This window comes from Glossina fuscipes, unplaced genomic scaffold, assembly GCF_014805625.2.
Source record: "Glossina fuscipes isolate IAEA_lab_2018 unplaced genomic scaffold, Yale_Gfus_2 147, whole genome shotgun sequence".
Taxonomy (NCBI): domain Eukaryota; kingdom Metazoa; phylum Arthropoda; class Insecta; order Diptera; family Glossinidae; genus Glossina; species Glossina fuscipes.
The window spans coordinates 1,184,885-1,199,725 of record NW_023998490.1 but is presented as its reverse complement, the minus strand read 5'-3'; the positions used below and the strand labels follow the sequence as shown (position 1 = coordinate 1,199,725).

The window sequence follows — 14,841 nt, the reverse complement described above, 5'->3', positions numbered from 1 at the left end:
TGTGCTTAGTTAGTTAGTGTCTTATATCCTATAACCCCCAAGGTAAATTTTAACTTACATTTTTTGGTTACACATTTATAGAAAGGTGTTGATGATTTTTAAAATTTTTCTGGAAGACTTGTACATTTTTCGTTGCAAAATGTCTTTAAGTTATTTAGCTAAGTGCTTTACATTATCTGCTTAAATAAGTAAAGGCACCGCAGCGAACGACGATCCCCTATTAAATATCCTGCTCCACTTCGCTTAACGCAGTTGCTTTTACAAAACTTTTCAAAATACACCACTTTTCAGTGATCCAATCCGAACTAGATCCAATCCGAACTATCCGAACAGCGTGCCAAACATAAGCAAAATATTCGAAAAATTGCGATCTTTAAGTCGAATACAGACAAGGCAGACAAGCTTTGACCGATTCAGAAATTGACTCTGAACTAATCGGTATAGTAAAAGGATAGTCTACCTCAAGTCTTTCTGGGAGTTGCACATATCAGTGAAAACTCAAAATATATCCTTGCATCACCAGTGCAGTATAGGGCACAATTATATACAAATGTATTATGTTTTTACAAATTTCCCTTTTTTTATAGACCTTATTGCTTATATGTAAAACAAGGAGAGTCAAATTTAATCGCTTAACCCATTATATACGGTTGTGTTTTTCTGTGAAATAATAGGACGACATCAATGAAATCACCCGTAAGCAAATTATAAATTGCGATAAAGTGATCCAATATTCAAACTAAAACTGAAGGACCAAATTCTCTTACCTGTTTTTAATTTAAAAATATCTAAAAATGTGTAAATCTTTTAAAACTTTCTCAATCACTTAGTAATAATAACGTTATACCTCCAGAATTATATGGGATGAAGGCCAAAAGCTTCAGCTTTTTCGAAAAACAATTGCATTTGTTTTACTATAAACTGTAGTAAGGGAGTAGTGTTTGAGGGAGTCTTTTTTTACATTTGACTTGTCATAAATCAAGGGAATAATTGTTGGGCAATTAAGTTGTCCATGCACATATAGGGAAACAAATATAAGTTAGTCGATAAGTTATTATTATTTGACTTTACGTGCAATGCGGTCTAATTAAGATGATGAGCAGTTGAATGATAATTGAAAAAAATGTCGGGCATAACAAGTCGAACGAGCGGAAACCAAAAAAAAGAAAAACAAATATATATATATATATATATATCAAATTAAAGAATTATAACAGGGCTGAGAACCTGGACAAAAGATAACGCACCGTTGCAGTTATCTTAACATTCAACTGATCCTGTTATCGATGAAAACGTACAAACGATTCTTATAATTAACAGCATAACGATTTATGCATTTGTTGTTGCCTTCTTCTACTCTTAGCACTAACGCTGTAGTGTTTTTTTTTTTTTTATCATACATGAAATACAATTTCATTACATAAATTTAAATTCACGTGCTATGCATTATGTCAAGTTTGTGCCGTTAACCAATTAAAGAGGGCACACGCAAGCAATGGAAGAAAAAAGGCAAACAAAAAGGCAATATGTAACTACGTGTGACTATGAATACATTTTGACCAAGAAAGACGATAACTTATAGGTTGTACGCGACTTATATACGAACTATTCTTTATGGAAGGGATGAAAGGAAATCTGCTTGCGAAGCGAGCCTATAAGAAGCCAGTAAATTCTATAGTTACCTCAGGATCAGTAAGAAGACACCTACGATCCTATATTTTTACTATGAAAACAGGTATTTCTACGCGTTTCGTGGTTAGTAAGTTAGCTTAATTCTCACTTTGTAGAAAGTGCTACCAACTGCCGTTACCCAAGAAGAGATTTGAAGCAAAAATACGGAATCATTCTGGCTTTAAACTTTTCATCAAAGTATGGCTCTAGCGGTGACTGTACATACTTGAGACCTGACATGGATCATTGCCAGCATAAAGGCAACCGCCGTACTTTGTAACCTGCGCTAGAACTAATTAATTCCTTGACTTTTTCTCTCTTGGAGAAATAGCAAACTCTTCTTACCGTGCTATTTGTTTAAAGAGTGTGATTGTCACTTTCTAGAAAGTCAAACCAATTCCCTTACTCAGTATCATCATAATGTGAATGGGAAAAAATATTGAGACAATTTTTATCATTTCATTTATTAAAATCATTTTTCTTCAAAGAGATCATTATTAGCCATGACCTTTTTTCATTTTTGTAGTAAGTCCATTACATTACCATGATTGAATTGTTAGGGTTTCTAGAGAAAAACTGATTCGCGAGGACGAAAATGAACAAACTGCCTACATAGTATTGATTTCGCTAAAATATCTTGATCGTAAATTCCATAAATTTGTTCTCGGTCTTCCGTAGCATTTTAAAATTTTTCCTAATAAAATTGTACACGTCAGGACGATTTTCTTCAGAGATTTCCCTCGTTTTCATGCCAATGTAACTTTTAACGTGATTGATAATATTAGAGACTATTTGCATGGAAATTAGAGACTGAAGCGCTACCTTCCAAATAGGCGCCAGGGTAAATACTATTTTCGTACTTTATGGTTTAGCTGCCATAATAAAATTGAAGGCCACAGTCCTGAATAGTTTCTGTCTTACATTTACAGTTTTTTGGGGATATATGGATCTATTCCTGTCTGCATTAGGACGTAGAATCCGGCTCATTTCTTATATTGCTTTATATATTTATCCCCTTTTTTGCCACTACGTATCAACGGGTGGTACCTTTTAGATTTCGCGTGGAATGCAGTGTCGGGTTGAGTCCTCAACTGTCAGTCTCATTCTTTTTTGATAAACAAATAATTATTATGATGAACCTATTAAAGGGATGTGGAACTAATTCAGATGATGTGCGTAAAGGACCCGGCAATAAGTCCAAAGGAACCTAATTGGTTTTCACGTAAGCAACAATCTTTGACGTCCTTGCTAAAAATAGCTTTTGCGTTCAACCGATCAACCGTCTTTCCCGTAGGCTGCTTATAGCAGAGAGACTGTCGAAGACTAGCAAATTCTATTGCATCTCACTCAGCAGCAATTGCGACAAAATATGTTTTAGTCATTTAAACATCTATTCGGGCCGTAAACTTATAATTATTTGTCTATGATTTACCGACAGACTAACATAATTAATACACTTTTCGGTAATGTACAGTACATACACAGATGAGAGCTCGTTCGTGTTAAACAAAATTGACAACATGCTTTGGCAATTTAACTGTGGAAAACTCGCATCAACCGTCCACGACACGGCAATATTTAAATGAAACAAATGTTATCGTTATTGTTTTTCTTTTCTTTTTTTGTCCTTTTTTTTTTTTTTGTTCACTTTTACTTTGTTCAACACTTTCGAAATTTTTTACGCTATTTAAAGGAGAAACGATTACCGATAGATATGGAAAGAATTGCATAAGTAACTAAGTATGACGTTTCACTCTCATTAATCATTAGCGAGGGCGATATAAAGTGGGCATAAAATTTATTTTTAGTATTTTGTTATTGTCTTATATATATGGTTGGTTAATCATCTCACATAATTTGCTATTGTTCAAGCAAACATTAAATTTAATTTGCATAGGAGCAAGTGGGAAAGTCACCTTTGCCGTCGACATCTCTAACAAGTTTTTATTAAGTTCCTGCGTCCATGTCAGCATCAAAACAGTTTTGTTAGTAGTCACAAGATTGGCCCGTGGAACTGTTGTTGTGGGCTATAAAAAAGTTTCAGGGTATGGTAATTAGATGGCACAGCGAACAACATAGCAGTGTTGACAAGATCTAACTCTCCGTGTAATCACGAATTTGCAATCAGTCAGTAAAAAAGTTTCCTAATTCAATTAATTAACTGATTGAGTAGACTTGTTTCTCCTTTACCGAAGAAAGGAAAAATGTAAATTTCAAAAGCCATAGCATTGATTGAATATATGCTTAGAAGGTAATACTGCGCAGTAAACCTTTTAATTTGAAACCACCTACGCTTATTCCTCGAAATTATGCAATGCTCTATAATAAGATACTCCCGGTGAACACGCCTAATATTTTTGGATTGCCTGACCTCAATTGGATTTGTGTTCAAAAATTTTTACTTGAAAAAAATTGTACCATTTTCACTAGGCATTTTTCTTGCCCATGGGAAAAGGAGTAACTCCAGTGAGCCACTACCATACAATACCCCCAACCAATCTGCAATTATTCATGTGTTCAAAATTACGATATTGCACGAGAAAACATACAGATTTGCCGAATTTCATTAAAATATCACAAAAATTGCGGCCCGTAGGCCACAAGATAGATAGGCAACCTTACATCGATCCAGAAAGTTATTCTTGATATGGACACTAAATATATCCGATATACTCGCCATCTCTTTAACTAAGTGTATTATAAAAGTAGTTTATGTTTCTTCATTAAAAGTCATAACATGAATCAATGATTTTTAAGTTCAATGAATATCTTGCAATTTGCGATGAAATTTGCTTGACTACGCATGGAATGAACAAAATAATACGGACACTATGCATTATATTAAAGGAAATTGTATGTATTTTGATCAGCGATGTCTATTGGTGAAAGTGATGAAGTAATGCAAAATATTCATGTACGTAACGGTTAAATTTGATAAAGTAACAGTTTTCTATTTAGTATTATTAAGTAATTCACTTTATACAGGCGCTAACCGTGCAACGCTCAGAATTACATTTTCGACAGTCATTGCTTTTGTTGTTTGATTTAAATAAGTCTGCTGCCGAAGCCCATCAAGCACTTTTAGAGATTTCTGATGATGCTGCTCCGTCATATCCCTCTTGTCGCATTTAAAGATAGTGATTTTGATATCAATGACAAACAATGGGCTGGAGGACCAAGAAACCTTCGAAGACAATGAATTGCAAGGCTTATTGGATGAAAATCCCGCCCAGATTCGCAAAGAACTTTCGAACAACTTAGCCGTTAACGAATCAACTTCTCCCAATCATTTACATGTGGCGGGAAAAACGAAAAAGGAGAGAAAATGGCTGCCGTCGCGGTTTTGCTAGCATATTGTTGTATCTTGACAACTCTGGTTCCGCATAGAGGAGAAGAATAGGAGATACTTTGCTTTGATACAAGCATGGGTGAATGTTACGTTGGAAACTATTCCGTGAAGAGTTCCAGCTATTCCGCAAGCAAATTGTGCTCCAACACTTTACTAATAAATAAATAAATATTGTGCATATATTCCGGGTTCATGTTATTTTCTCCAACCCCTTCCTCTATGTATTCTTGTGATAGGGCGAAATGCATTTAAAATGAATTGGACCGAACCATGTCTACATTGAAAGATTTATTGATGGAATATTCAGGAAATCGATTACCACCTTACTTCAAGATCTTAGAAACCTCTCGTGTGCCACACTACAGATGAACTAGAGGAATTGGAGGTTAAACCTCCCCGAAAAAAAAGTTACCTAAACTTAAGCGAATTATACCCCAAAAAAAAAAAAACTTTTTTCACTCATTAGTCCATGTTATGACTGTGAAGAAGAAACATAAGAGATTTGTATTTATTAAGAAACGGCGATTATCATAAATTTGCTCCTTCGAGTCGAATGAAGCGATTTTTTCTTAATTTTTATTAAAAATATCCTTTGATGCATTAAATGCATTTTAAAGGCAAAATATCTTTTGCTCTTTAAATTCCTGCCAATTGTCAGTATATTAATAATGCACTCAATTGTTATTTAAGTTTGTCGTTGTTTTTGTTGTTCGTTGTTATTGTAGCTGTTGCTGTTGCTGTTGCTTTTGCTGTTGGTGTTGCTGTTGCTGTTGGTATTGTTGGTTTTATTTTATGTTGCAATTGATAATGTTTAATATAAATCAACTCAGTCTACACAGTTAAAATGAAGGCAACAACATCAATAACAATGTCATGCATTATTATCCTTATGCTGCGTGTAGCATAATACAACAACAAAAACAGTAAGAATAATAAAAAGTTGGAACAACAGTAGCATAACTCATAAAACGTTTTAACTTTATACGAACCTCATCGTCACATACACGTCGACAATGACGACGACAACGACGACGACAACAACGGGAACGGCAGCGAGAACGACATCGACATCGTCATCATTATTAATATTATTATTATCATCTCATGCTACACAGTCAGAGAATGATTTTACAGTCCTTTGTATAATATTTTGTATGTGTGTGTTTGAGTGTAGATATATTGAAAGCTATCTTTTTACATGTAACCGTTATTCATTATAATGAAAAGCTGCTTAAAATGTCATCTATCGAAAGGGAAAATATATACACATAAGCACGTGTATGTATGTTTCTGTGCGTACGTCGCAGATGTAAGGACTCATCGTATGCGGCACAATTTTCAATACCACAGCATCATTACACGATATTGATGTCTATCTTAAAGTACTCTAAAGGATAAAGCTCCGAAGGAAAAGTCAGCCATCTAGACATACCCACGAAAATACATGAATGCATGTTTGCCCGTTTGCAAGATATAACATAAGTATTAAACATTATACTTTACTTACCGATCAATAATGACAGGATCCGATGGTGTTTCATTGCGGTTACCGCAACTTTTTTTGTCACAACAGCGACTGTAAAAGAGTAAAGAGAGAGTAAGCAAAAGATTCTGTTATAAAAGCGAAGAAACAATAAATAAATTGATATGTTATTATTAAAGAAATACTACAATATATGTGAATAAAATCATACACACATATACTATCACACATAAGTTAGATGACACTATAAATATGCCAAATGTCAGAATGAAAGAATAAATTCATTGATAAGATAAAAATTTATATATTTATAAGCAACAAGTGACACGCGACTATTTTCAATGTTTCAATACAAAATATTTTCAAAACTTGCTTAAGAGGCCAAGATGCACAATGGCTTGCAGTACGATTAGCTTGAATATCCTTTTAAACTTTTAGTGCATGAAATACGCAGAAAATGCGCTAACAAGCCTAACCATAATTAAAGAATATGATCTCGCTTAAGGCTTTGGATGGATGGATTTGTCAATTCATAAAATATCAAGCTTAAGCAATAAGAGGAAAGACGATCGTTTACAGGCCTGGGAGCGTTAATCTCATCATTATTACTTTATGCGTTGCAAGGCAGGCTTACAGCATACTAAGGCTCCACTTAAGTCATATTCTTAACTGCCATCTTGATTGTTGCTAGTCCCTTTATTGATATTACAAGTAAACATCTCTTCCTGTGCTGTTCATTTTGCCCAAAAATGCTTAGAAATGATTAGCGTATGCAGGTTTTCTTAAAAATTTGGTACGTAAGGCGGGTACAGGACGGACGTTTTAAAGTTTGTTACTTTAACGAAATTAAGGAGGAGGAGAAGAAGAGCTAAACAGTTACTTGGCATTTTCAAAGGCTGTTTAAGCAATTCGTCTTACCACTTAATATATCTCTTCTTTAACATAGCAGTTAATCAGCGGTTAAGTTTGTCCGTTTACTAGAAATCTAATATCGTAAACATGTCGTAAGCAGACAGCAGAGCGACTTTGGATAATTCCTTATCTTTTTAGCAGCGAATAAGACATGTAAAAAAGTTATAATTGGACGAATTTATGCTGTTGGCAATAGGAATACGTCTCGGCCTGAAGATATTGGCTTACGTTCAATTTTTTGAAAAATTGAGACCATTGACCGAAGCGGACAAACAAACAGGCGGGCAAACAGGCGGATAGAAGGACATATAGATGGGCAGATGAACGGACAGAGAGTCGCACACTTAGAAGAGCAGAAAAGCAGGAAGGCAGACAAATAGATGAGGGCACAGACAGATGTACATTAATTCAGAAAGTCACTAATATTAACCAAGTTAGAGTCATTTCTCGTACAGATGGCTACAGAAAGTTGAGTGGGTAGGCCTGGGGGGAGAGCTCGTCTTTCAAAGCTTTAAATTTTGTGTCCTTTTTGTGGTATATGAAAGACTTGTATGCCTAATGGGACTTATTTCATATGAATAATCAGTGATAGTTAACTCTCTCAGTTAGTAAGATGGAGTTTCGGAGATCTATTACATTTCGTAGTATCAAAATCAAGTCCAGTTTTTTATTTGCAAACCATTAATCAGCAAAAACACGTACGAACGTTTATCATAAAAAAGATGGCTGTTAATAGCTATCCACCCCACACAACCATGAGCTAAACTCCATTTTACGGCATATAAAGTTAAAACTGAAAATTCCAGCCATTTATATGCCTTGAAAGAGCAAATTGAATGTGAGCAGAAACCTGGACACAAATGGCAAAAATTATTTTTTTCTTTTTTCTTTTTTGCAAATACCAAAAGGGATGCTTTTCATAATCAAGGCCATTTTCTTAGGAGAGAACATCAAAAGGGTATCCTTACACACATACCCATACACCAGTGCACCCATACCCACACTAATACGTACATACATACATACAAGATAAGGGGGAGGATTAAGGGCGAAATTCGTTAAACTCCGTGCCGGTACAAGTTATAGCTATTTTTATATCTTCCACCTAAGGATGGCAGTGCACTGATTTTATGATGTTGTTTGCAAGGCTTAGGTTTACGTACTGGAGTTCGTAGGAAATGAGTGCAGTCGAGTCGTTTTAGCTACGTTTGCCCGTCGGACCTGCTTTCCAGTCATAAGGCTGGAGACGATTCTGAAATTTCACGCGACTCGCTCATTAATACGGTCCCAATAGGCTAGAAAACCTAAAACAATCTTCCTAATTTACTTCCATTAACAATTTACATCACACGGCAACGGAAATCCCAATTTGCAGTTCGTTTCAAAAATGTAGAAGAGTTGATTACGCAACTAAATGATGAGTGTCTGACATTCGTCTGAAGATCCGACTACAATCTTTTTACTTCCTTTTCTCCCTTTTTTTTTTTTGCGTTGGAGTAGAAGATTTACGAAAATCAAACAATGAAATAAAACTTGAAAATAATATCTCCGTTACATTCTAGAAATGCTGGCTGACGTAAGGTACGTGCGAAAAATACTCTTCAACCAGGTATTATTTTATGTAAATTAAGAAAAAAAAAAAAAAAAAAATACAAAAGAAAAAAATGCATGATAATAATATTTAAATAAAGGAAACCAAAAACCGACTACACAGTTAAAGGGAAAAATCAAATACAAAAAAGTCTTAAATGTCTGGGGAAATGGATGCAAATCTATGTATGATATGTACGCCGGTAGGCGTACTAGATTGTAAAGTTCGTTTCTCTTACTTTTACCTTAACATTATTAGGCAAATAAAGTAACAAAGATTTCAACAAAAGAAATTAATAATGGACTACAGATTCAATGCATGGCTGTGTATGTGTGTGTACGCAATCAAGATATTTTGAATTGATATTCTTTTGACTGCAAATTCATAATAAATTTATTAAGTGTAACGCTCTAAAGAGACAATTTTAGATATGCGTCTAGAGTTGATTACGGGACAGACGAGAAAACCTGAAGCCGACCTATGAGAAAATATTACAAAAGTGATGGTTTTGAAATTTAACTGTGGTTGACTTGGTGGAGGGTGGATGTCTCTCAACGCCAACACCCAAATTCTTGCCTAATGAATTAGACCGACGAAGCCGATTCGTAGGCGAACGCTGAAGAACGCTGAAGTACGTTGAATAAGAATTTCACGTGTTATCTTAAAACTACATGCAATTTAAATTCAGATCGCAGATGCATTCGAAATAAACTGCAACGATATCTGCCCCGTCTTTGAAAAAATAATACGCTTTGGCACGAGCATACCCCAAACTTGGCAAAACCCTAAATACAAAGCATTCCACGTAGCTGAGATTGACAAAAAAATCAGCCGCACTAATTTTTACTCCCTAGACCTCTTGTGGCACAGGCTGTCTTAAGTGCCATTCAAACAAATATAAAACAGCCGCCCACTTCATTGTACGGATGCAACCGGATCTATTAATTTTGCCTTAAATGTGTGCCTGTCATCGTTGTGTTCAACTGGCAGGTGTCAATTTTGAAGAACGGAGCCAGTCGAAAATAGATTGGATCTACTTAAATTTACAGTCAAACTATCTGCCAACTTTATTAAGGTTCAAATGAAGAACCTCGTGTTCACATTGAGCCTTTCTCACTCAGCTCAGCAAGTCATTTGTTATTGGTATGCTGACTCGCAGAAGAAGGAGAAGCAGAAGATTGGCTTGGACCATGTAAAGTCTTGTCTTGAAAGTATCGCTATATAAAAAAAACACACACACACACACACTTCCACACATTCTCGATAGAAATGGCTAACTAATACTATGACACCATTCCAAGTTAATATAAAAAATTTGGATCTAGCGGACCAATTTTGTTAAAGTCTCTTCATGTAAGCATTTCCGTGAAATGTAAGGGTTTATAGGGCAAAGAAACCAAATTTTTAAGGCTTTGTGATAAAAATTGGTCAGCAATAGTAATTTGAGACGCAAACCACTTGTACCAAATTTAGACCACATAGGTTTTCTTTATGTACGCCTCCCCCAAAAATAAGCCCTCATACGTCACTAAAGTGTAATTTTCACAAATTCAACAAACAAATTAATTTCACTGAATTTGGATCATATGCACATCAAGTTTAGGCTTCCTCCCAGATAGGGGTGTTCAGGAAGAGCGTACCTTATGAGCTATATTTTTTGGTATTTTGTCTGAAAATAAATCAGGAATCGTGTTAGGCGGAGTAATGTAGAATATTTAGAGATCAGCCTTGCTTGAATATAATGTGTTTGACTTTTTTGCGAACTAAAAGAAATATTGACAAGTGATTATCCATTAATACGAAAAACAATATTAGGACAACATACATGTGTCATTTATGCACAGGTATCCTACATAATGAAAATATAAATGGAAACTTTGAAGAAACTAACAAATCTATTGAACAAAATTTTTAATGTAATCCAGACGCAAACATTCGGCGGGAAGGCCTGCATACTCATTACGTAATTCGGCCCGAGAGAGAACGTGTATTCGAAGCTCGATCGAATTGTATATATAGTTTAATCTCTCTTCTGAGGGAAATTTCATGATTAACAAATGTTTCGGCTCTGTATGTTATTATGTATAAAATAACGGGAAAAGTCTTACAAAACTGACAAAAAACGGAACTTGTCCTCTCAAAGACAATTATTTATTAGGTTTGCATACACGATCATTCGACTTTATATGATTTTCATAATCGGGCCATTCGTCGTAATTCTTGAAATACGACTTTAATCTGGTGTGTAATAGTAAACTTGTAACTTGTCCCTTTCCTTCCAACCTAATATATCGGTACTTGGGTGATCGTCGAGGTAGCTCCGAGCTTTAGCAGCAATAGTTTTTAGTATACTTCACATTGTTCACATTGCTTCGAGTTAGCATTTATTAGTAAATGGTAAAAATACTATCGCTTGCCTAGAGCTTTATTCCTTTTTTTCTCAATTTTGTTTCTTAACTTATTAACTTGCAGCTGCAGTCGGATATAAGTTTTTTGGATTAGATACGAGCGAACGATCTGGCGAACAATGCCATAAAGGATGTGAAATCCGAAAGCGGTAAATAACATTCGATAAACGGCTTATACATACTTTTAATAATGACTCGAAATCGAAAAAGTTCGCCTCCAAATCGGACTGGGCAATAAGCCCCAATGTTTAAAATAAAAAACAATCACGTTCCATTGCAACTACAAAAACTTGAGAATGTGTTTCCATGGTGACGACCATGCTGAAGTGATTGGGCTATGAGCTCTTCAAGCATTCGTTATATGGACTCGATCTTAGCTCCTCTAAGTTTAATGTGTTCCGAAATAGTTCACGATTTCGTCTTATATAGATACTGGCATTTTCGCTTTTCTAAATATCTGTGCGGACGGCGGTGTGTTTTTGCAATTCGCGTTTACTTACCTGCACATTACTTCATGTGTTAATAAAACCCTGCACATTTCTGGATTTTTATCTTGACCCTCGTAGATAATAGCCTTAAAAGATAAGCAACAACAATAAAATATTTAATAGCATATAACAAATGTCACTAAAGAATTAATAATAATTATTATTATGAAAACTAAGTAGAAAATCTTAATAAAAAAATATATTTTCGTTACATAACTTGGGTTTGTTTGGTGGCAAATTTACCCGGGCACCGTTCACCGGGTGAAATTTTTCTCCAAAGAGCTTCAAAAGGCTCATAGACCAAGGAATTATATCCCAAGATATGAAGGATCGTACGTTCAAAGTATGTATTAATATTTCAGTTCTTTTGAGGGCGGGTTCCGTCCATTGGTCAGTTCAACTTTCAATAAGTAAAAGCTTTTTCTTAACTTATTCAAAGCCATTGTGAGTGGTGAAGTGGGGATCTATGTTACGCGGAATCAAATCTGCGTCTTCAAGTTGACAGCCGCACATTCTTCCACCGAACCAGCGTAGCCCCTTATCTTCTTCTTATTTCTTATTATTTACTTTATTTTTATCCACTATTCATACATTATTATTATCATTATTGCTATTGACATTATTTGTATTATTATTGTTATTGTTGCTTTTAATTATTTTGTTTATTATCATCTACACTTATATCATTTTTTATTGTTATTGACTTTTATTTGCTTTTATTTATTATTATAATTATCGCATATTTTATTTATCATTATTAATGCATTATTATTATTATTCTATTTATTATCATTACTATTATTCTTAACACTCTTAATATTTTCATTACTTACTTTATTCGTTCGAATTTTTACTTTCATTTATTGTTGTTATTAATTATTATTATTATTATTATTATTATTGTTATTATTAACAGTTCATTCATTATTTTTACTATTATTAGTATTATTATTATTATTGAGCCTTTGCATTGGTCAGCTTAGGGCTGTGAATTCCCCCGTCGCCGAGAATGTAAAACCGGGTGGTTGGGGTCAGCTGTTTTGGAATTTTCTTTTTAAACTTTCGTGATTTATCTACAATATCGCAGTGTTGCAGAAACCTGCGTGTGAAGATCGCTGCAAACAGTTAAACCACCTACTGTGCTTTCTTGAGTACTTTACGCTTTTTCATTTTGCAACTATTTGGCATTACTCGCGCACAAGCCATCACAATGAGAGTTATAATAAATTTCTTTATATAGTATATAACTTTCATCTCTTTTGCCAGCTTCGTATATTTGGAAAGGTTATTGGAGTAAGCTGTTAGTGCGTTTCGCGTTGAGTACGATTACAATGTCTATAAGATCGATCATTTCGTTCTGCCAATTTATTGTGACCATGTCCTGTATGTTAGTGTTAATTGGCCCATCAGCTTTCTCGTTTTCCATTGTTCTTATTATTATTATTAAGATAATTATTGTCATTATTATTTTTTCTTATCTAGCAAACTTCTTTTGCTAGAATTACACGAACCTTAGATAGCTCTTTGAATACCCATAAATTTTCTGATAATTCTTGTCGTACTCAAAACTGCCGCCCATTGCATTTCTTTTTTTTTCCGGCATCCGTTCTGCGCTCGAAAGAATGATTAGTGGTTTTTTTACGTTTGCGACAAGTCTTTTTGTGCGCATACTTTCAGGTACGTCAGCGTATTTTAAAATCTTTGCCATGTGCTTCTGTCAATCACATCTTCTCCCCCCTTTTTTCAAACACCATCAAATCTGTCCTATTGGCCGTTACACTACAGTTTATACCCAATTCATTTCGATAATTTTGTTTCCCATACTTATTGTTATTATTATGATTATTATTTACTGACTTAATTATTTAGACAAAAACAAAATAAGTTCTTGACCTATAGAAAGAAAAAATAGTTCGATACAAGGATTAAAAAAAAAAACAAAACAATATAGTTGTCATTAAAAAGCTTTTTAAATTATTCGTTGTTGGAAATATTTCTAATAAATAGTAATAGCAGTATATCCTCATAATGAATATTAAGATGGATTGTAGCAGTTGCGTTTATGTGTATTTCTTAAAAGCTTTTCCATTCTCGAACAAGCGATTACCTGACAACGACAACACCCATAGCAAGAGAAAAAATCGTGCCATATGTAAAGCTTGTCTAGTTATTTACATCAATTTCAGTTAAGCATTGCAACCGCAAGAGTTTGAGATTAATGGGCCAGATGAGCTAACTAAAAACAATACGATCATCCAGGCTTAGCCAACCAGGCGTCAGCCAGTCAGCCATGCAAGCAGGCAGCCAACCCGTCACCCATACTGGTATTTAGTAACATAACACTTCAAGTGCATTTTTAAGCCCTTAACATATATAAAATATAAATAAATAAACAAACAAAGGAATAAACAAAAATAAATAAACAACCCAGTTGGTGTAGTAAACCCTGACCCTTCCTTCGTTCCTCGATTCCCTCCTTTTTCGTTGCCTTCGTGCCTTTTTACTTCACTACAAACAAAATTAAACAAAAATTTTGAAAACCAACAATCCACGAATCTAATTTGAAAATAATTAAATACGCATTCTATCTGCGCTCTTTTCACACATACACATACACACACACACACGCAAAGCATGCATTCACTTATAAAGAGAGAGCAAGTAATGTATAACATGTGTAATCCTGTATGAAACTTATATTAGATCGATGCGTACATGATGCGTACATTAAGCCGTACACGAGATAATAACAACAACACAAGGGGGGTGCCATCAAAACCGACAGATAGTAAATTTTAGTTTGTCTCTATAACAAGTTATTATTTTTTATGAATAGATAATAATTTTTACAACAATAGCTTTTCACAATAATAAAAGCAACCACCACCACCGTCACTATTATTATGTTAGCTCAGTCAGTCACTCAGTCAGTCAATCAG

The 14,841-nt window shown here is 34.6% G+C and overlaps 1 protein-coding gene across 4 annotated transcripts in view; it reads right to left on the bottom strand.

The window, feature by feature from the left end:
* LOC119641234 (transcription factor collier) overlaps positions 1-14,841 on the bottom strand; it is a 93,967-nt gene that overhangs the window by 36,931 nt on the left and 42,195 nt on the right. For all 4 annotated transcript variants that reach the window (XM_038039797.1, XM_038039800.1, XM_038039796.1 and 1 more), the window contains exons 4-5: positions 11,915-11,988; positions 6,528-6,596 (exon numbers count right to left, since the gene is read on the bottom strand). In XM_038039797.1, coding sequence (XP_037895725.1) covers positions 6,528-6,596; positions 11,915-11,988 — 143 coding nt within the window. The remainder of the gene's footprint in view (positions 1-6,527; positions 6,597-11,914; positions 11,989-14,841) is intronic.